Source organism: Blennius ocellaris (genome assembly GCF_963422515.1).
Source record: "Blennius ocellaris genome assembly, chromosome: 20".
In the NCBI taxonomy this organism is placed as follows: Eukaryota; Metazoa; Chordata; class Actinopteri; order Blenniiformes; family Blenniidae; genus Blennius; species Blennius ocellaris.
The window spans coordinates 777781-784126 of record NC_137669.1 but is presented as its reverse complement, the minus strand read 5'-3'; the positions used below and the strand labels follow the sequence as shown (position 1 = coordinate 784126).

The 6346-nt window shown below is 51.8% G+C and overlaps 1 protein-coding gene across 1 annotated transcript in view; it reads right to left on the bottom strand.

Moving 5' to 3' along the window:
• Positions 1–2703: 2703 nt before the first annotated feature.
• thap7 (THAP domain containing 7) overlaps positions 2704–6346 on the bottom strand; it is a 29303-nt gene continuing 25660 nt past the window's right edge. Inside the window, exons 5-6 of the mRNA XM_080516456.1 lie at positions 3722–5151; positions 2704–3588 (exon numbers count right to left, since the gene is read on the bottom strand). Of these exons, the coding sequence (XP_080372582.1) occupies positions 3891–5151 (1261 nt within the window). The 3' untranslated portion in view covers positions 2704–3588; positions 3722–3890. The remainder of the gene's footprint in view (positions 3589–3721; positions 5152–6346) is intronic.

The following is a 6346-nucleotide window of genomic DNA, read 5'->3' as shown; positions in this document are numbered from 1 at the left end:
TCACAGTGTTTTACTGCAGTTCACCTGTAGACAGGTGTCACAGTGTTTTACTGCAGCTCACCTGTAGACAGGAGTCAGTGTTTTACTGCAGCTCACATGTAGACAGGAGTCAGTGTTTTACTGCAGTTCACCTGTAGACAGGAGTCACAGTGTTTTACTGCAGCTCACCTGTAGACAGGAGTCACAGTGTTTTACTGCAGCTCACATGTAGACAGGAGTCAGTGTTTTACTGCAGTTCACCTGTAGACAGGAGTCACAGTGTTTTACTGCAGCTCACCTGTAGACAGGAGTCACAGTGTTTTACTGCAGCTCACCTGTAGACAGGAGTCAGTGTTTTACTGCAGTTCACCTGTAGACAGGAGTCACAGTGTTTTACTGCAGCTCACCTGTAGACAGGAGTCAGTGTTTTACTGCAGCTCACCTGTAGACAGGAGTCAGTGTTTTACTGCAGCTCACCTGTAGACAGGAGTCACAGTGTTTAACTGCAGCTCACCTGTAGACAGGAGTCACAGTGTTTAACTGCAGCTCACCTGTAGACAGGAGTCACAGTGTTTAACTGCAGCTCACCTGTAGACAGGAGTCACAGTGTTTTACTGCAGCTCACCTGTAGACAGGAGTCACAGTGTTTTACTGCAGCTCACCTGTAGACAGGAGTCAGTGTTTTACTGCAGTTCACCTGTAGACAGGAGTCACAGTGTTTTACTGCAGCTCACCTGTAGACAGGTGTCACAGTGTTTTACTGCAGTTCACCTGTAGACAGGTGTCACAGTGTTTTACTGCAGCTCACCTGTAGACAGGAGTCACAGTGTTTTACTGCAGCTCACCTGTAGACAGGAGTCACAGTGTTTTACTGCAGTTCACCTGTAGACAGGAGTCACAGTGTTTTACTGCAGCTCACCTGTAGACAGGTGTCACAGTGTTTTACTGCAGCTCACCTGTAGACAGGAGTCACAGTGTTTTACTGCAGTTCACCTGTAGACAGGAGTCACAGTGTTTTACTGCAGCTCACCTGTAGACAGGAGTCACAGTGTTTTACTGCAGCTCACCTGTAGACAGGAGTCACAGTGTTTTACTGCAGCTCACATGTAGACAGGAGTCAGTGTTTTACTGCAGTTCACCTGTAGACAGGAGTCACAGTGTTTTACTGCAGCTCACCTGTAGACAGGAGTCACAGTGTTTTACTGCAGCTCACCTGTAGACAGGTGTCACAGTGTTTTACTGCAGCTCACCTGTAGACAGGAGTCAGTGTTTTACTGCAGTTCACCTGTAGACAGGAGTCACAGTGTTTTACTGCAGCTCACCTGTAGACAGGAGTCAGTGTTTTACTGCAGCTCACCTGTAGACAGGAGTCACAGTGTTTTACTGCAGCTCACCTGTAGACAGGAGTCACAGTGTTTTACTGCAGCTCACCTGTAGACAGGAGTCATAGTGTTTTACTGCAGCTCACCTGTAGACAGGAGTCACAGTGTTTTACTGCAGCTCACCTGTAGACAGGAGTCACAGTGTTTTACTGCAGCTCACCTGTAGACAGGAGTCACAGTGTTTTACTGCAGCTCACCTGTAGACAGGAGTCACAGTGTTTTACTGCAGCTCACCTGTAGACAGGAGTCACAGTGTTTAACTGCAGCTCACCTGTAGACAGGAGTCACAGTGTTTAACTGCAGCTCACCTGTAGACAGGAGTCACAGTGTTTTACTGCAGCTCACCTGTAGACAGGAGTCATAGTGTTTTACTGCAGCTCACCTGCAGACAGGAGTCACAGTGTTTTACTGCAGCTCACCTGCAGACAGGAGTCACAGTGTTTTACTGCAGCTCACCTGTAGACAGGAGTCACAGTGTTTTACTGCAGCTCACCTGTAGACAGGTGTCACAGTGTTTTACTGCAGTTCACCTGTAGACAGGAGTCACAGTGTTTTACTGCAGCTCACCTGTAGACAGGAGTCACATTGTTTTACTGCAGCTCACCTGTAGACAGGAGTCACAGTGTTTTACTGCAGCTCACCTGTAGACAGGAGTCACAGTGTTTTACTGCAGTTCACCTGTAGACAGGAGTCACAGTGTTTTACTGCAGCTCACCTGTAGACAGTCAGGGCCAGCAGGAACAAAATACAGTGTGATGAGCCGCCCCTACCCGCAGAGCGAGCGGTGCTCCAGAGATCCAGATGGCCAGGTGGGGGCGCTGCTACTCTCCCTCACTCACTCAGTCACTGACGCGTTGATGTGCGTCCACAACTACCGTCTGTTGGACGAACAGGACGACGTTCTGATCCTGCTGGTGGAGGAGGTCCCGGCACCCCCCGCCGTCTTCTGGCAGAACGTAGGGCGAGCTCTGGGAACGGACTGGAAGCAGGTGGACCAGAGACCTTCTGCTTCGACGCTAGACCTTCAGGCCTCCTGCCATGTTGCCAGAACTTAACGTAGAAACATGGGAATGGTGGTTTTAGTATTAATCAAAGGTAAGTCGTCCTCCACCTGAGGGAGTAGAAAAAGGGCCCTGAGCTCTTTGGTTGAATTGTAGTGGAACAATGATAATAGTTTTTATTGAGTAAAATTAATGGAAAAACCACAGATTAGGAGTCTATGTGATTCTTAACCCTTGAAACATCCTGTTACATCAATCAATATCAGACAGAAATCTTATTCAAAGTGAACAAATAACGTCTTTATTAAATAAACAAGAATTTTCAGCATAAAACACCCAAAACAGAAGGCTGAGCTAAGCCGGCAGAAGGAGGCAGGAGACAGGGGACAGGAGACAGGAGACGGGAGGCGGGAGGCAGGAGACAGGGGACAGGAGACAGGGGACAGGAGACAGGAGGCAGGAGACAGGAGGCCTGACCTCACCTGACTTCTCCTGAACTCTCCTGACCTTCAGAGACAAATAAATCCTGTTTCCACGGCACAAAAAGTGCAGAAATGGACGGTAGAGTCCATTATGGTTCGGGTTTCCACCGCAAGAATTTGTGATTTTCCAGAAACAACCGCTCCACAGGGGTCTCTTCTCCGCCCCCCCTCCATCAGGGTACCAGGACCATGGACCGGGTGTGAGTTTGAGGAGCCGTCTGCTGATTGGTCAGTGATTTACGACACCCTCAATATTTTAATATGTCGGCTGGATGACTCCTCTGATGTTAGCGTGACCAGCTTTGCACCAGTTGTTTTTTTTCTTTGCTGCGCAACTTGTGAAAGAGCGGATGTGAGGCAGGGGGGGGTCCTGGGCTTAGGAGCAGATGCTACCAGGAGTCTGCCTTTGCATCACGTGCAAGCTTTCTGCTCAAACGCCGGAGCAGCCACCTCGGTGGTCAGCGCCGCTGGATGCGATTGCCAAAACTTCCACGTTTGGGTGGAAAGTGCAGATGCGTTGCAGAGGCGCTGCCGGAGTGTCTGAGAGCCACTCGGTACCACTGCATGTGACTGCTGGCTCAGGTGGCACCGCCCTGCACCTGGGCGTGCCCCGCACCTGGGCGTGCCCCGGCAGCACGGAGCCGGGGCGGTGCGCCATGCCGGGACACGGGGGCTGCTCCGAACGCCAGGACCGGGTGCTTCGCTCTCCGAGCCAACATGGAAGTTGCAGCTGCAGCTCTGTGGCTGCAAAAGATAAAAGTTAACGAACTCGTTAGTGCAAAGCAGAGGATGTAAACAACAACAACAGAGGATTCAGAAGGTCCAGATCTGAGACAACTGTTTTAATGTCACATATGTGCGGCGCTCTAAGACCCACCTAGTTTTTAACCAACTTTCTTCAGTAGAAAGGAGCACCGCATTTGGCTCCGGTTACACTTTGCCGTACCGCGCCGTACCGCTCCGTCCCTGCATTGTTTGGGTGGTGGAAACACGCCGATAGTGATGGATGCCTGAATGAAGGGTTAATGTGTCCAGAATGTGAAGGGTTAATGTTTGAACTGGGAGCTGAGCTGCAGGTGAAAGTCTTCCAGATGTTCCTTCAGCTTCTCTCTCATGTCTACGGGTGGAGCTGCTTCCTGTCTGTCCTCGGCTGCTTCCTGTCCGTCCTCCTGAAGATCCACCTCTGACACCAGAACGAACTGGAGGTCCTGTAGTCCGTCCTGGCTGTGAACAAGGACCAGCTGTCTCTCTGTGCCGTCCTCGATCAGGAACACCTGGTGCTGCTGACGACAGTCTGGACCAGGAGGTCCTGGCTCCTCCGGAGGTACCTGGACCTCCAGAGGTCCAGGTACCTCCGGAGGTCCAAGTACCCCCAGAGGTACAGATACCTCTAGGGGCCCAGACTCCTCCAGAGGTTCAGGCACCTCAAGAGGCCCATGTACCTCCAGAGGTGAAGACTCCTCCAGAGGTCCAGACTCCTCCGGAGGTCCAGACTCCTCCAGAGATACGGACTCCTCCAGAGATCCAGACTCCTCCAGCGGCCCAGACTCCTCAAGAAGTCCTGACTCCTCCAGATGTCCAGGCTCTTCCAGAGGTCCAGCATCTATCTGCCCACCTGAGACCAGGTGAAGCTCCCCGAGCATCACAGGTCCATGAGTTGAGGTCCAGGAAATGGGCCCAGGGCTGTTGTGAAGCTGCACGGGATCTTGAGGCTCCACCCTCTTGTCGGTTGGTCTTCGTCCACAGTGAAGACAGAAGCCCGCCTGGTCATTGGACCAGCACCGGTCCGACTCCTCTGGCAAGTCCTGTTGGGGGTCCCGGTCCGGTGGGGTCCCGGTCCGGCGGGCCCGGAGCCTCAGCACGGTGGTCCTCAGACGGGTCTCCCTCCGCCGGGCAGCCCGGAGCTGCCGGAGCGAGTTCTCCAGGAGGTCCACCACCTGGTCGTAGCGCCTCCTCCATAGCAGGGGACGGCGCTGAGCATAGCTGTGCTCCCGGGCCAGGTAGAAGCCCAACGGGGGGGGGAGGCGCCTCATGTAGTGGGATGGGGAGAGAGGGTGGGGCTCCTGAGGAGGCGGAGCCAGATTTACCTCTGGAGTCTCATGACAAGACAAGATAGAGGTCTCACTAGGTTCTTCAGGTACTAGGGCAGTCCTCTGGGTCAGGTCTAGCCTCTGGGCCAGGTAAGTCCTCTGGGCCAGGTAAGTCCTCTGGCCTGGGTCAGTCCTCTGGCCTGGGTCAGTCCTCTGGTCCATGTCTTCTGCGGTCTCATCCTGACTCGCCTCCAGACTCCAGCAAGAACCTTTTCTCCTAAGGAAAAAAACAAGGATCAAACAAATAGACCAGGACCCCCATATTGAAACAGACCCTGAGGACCCCCCATAGTGAACCAGACCTCCCCCTGATGTGGTTCACGTGTCTCCTCCCCCTCCTGATGTGTTTCACGTCTGTTTCAACTGTCTGAATCTTCAATTTTGTCCCAAGCTGCTATAATTGGTAAAAATGTGTCACTCAAGCCAGCCAAAGGTCTGATTTCCAAACAAAATAATATTATGTCTGAACAGAAAAGCCCTTCGATGGACACATTCAAAAAGGCCTGAGAAAGGACCTGGGGGTCATCCTAACAGAAGATGCCTGGGCTGATGCAGTCAGATGGGTCCACTCATCTTGCCTGTGTGCCCACCATTGTTTCATTCAATCTACAATGATACACGGGGCACACATCTCTATGGCCAAACTGCCTTCTATGTACCCTGAAATGAGTCCACTGTGTGCCAGATGTGACCTGATGGATCCACATTTTGGTCCTGCCCTCACTTGGGCAACTTCTGGGGGACCATCTTTAACACGCTATCTCGGATGCTGACTTAGACTGGAACCAAACCCAATTGTAGCCCTCGTTTGGGTTCTCAAAAATCAACTACATCTCAGTACTTCTGAAAAACATGTCTTATCCTTACATTACTTCTGGCACGCCGTGCAAGTCTACTTAGGTGGAAGGACGCCGCCCCACCCTCTCACATACAGTAGCTGCAGGACGTCATGTCATGTTCAAAACTAGAAAAGATAAGATGCTCATTAAAGCAAACTCCTGGTGCTTTTGAAGATACGTTTGGTTCCCTCTTCCAATTGCTTCCTCCTGATGGTTCACCTGTGACTCCTCCCCCTTCTGATATTAGTTAGAACCTGGCCTTAAGCCCGCTGGTTCCTCCCGGTCCTTTGATCCTAGACTTGGTTGTTTAAAAAGGGTCACAAGACACCAAGATACATTTGACCATTTATTTAGCAAATACAGTAAAGATAGCCATATGTAATGTGCAGTGCTGGACCTGAACGACTCACGCAGGAGTACGAACAGTGTCCAACTGCCGTGGTTTGACACTTTTCCTCTGGGTGGGGGCCACACCCCAACAATAGGGGGGGCCACACCCCAACAATAGGTCGGGCTTCAGCGCCATTGGTGAATTTAGTCCTGGTGTCTGTTGCCAAACGAAATCAGACATCC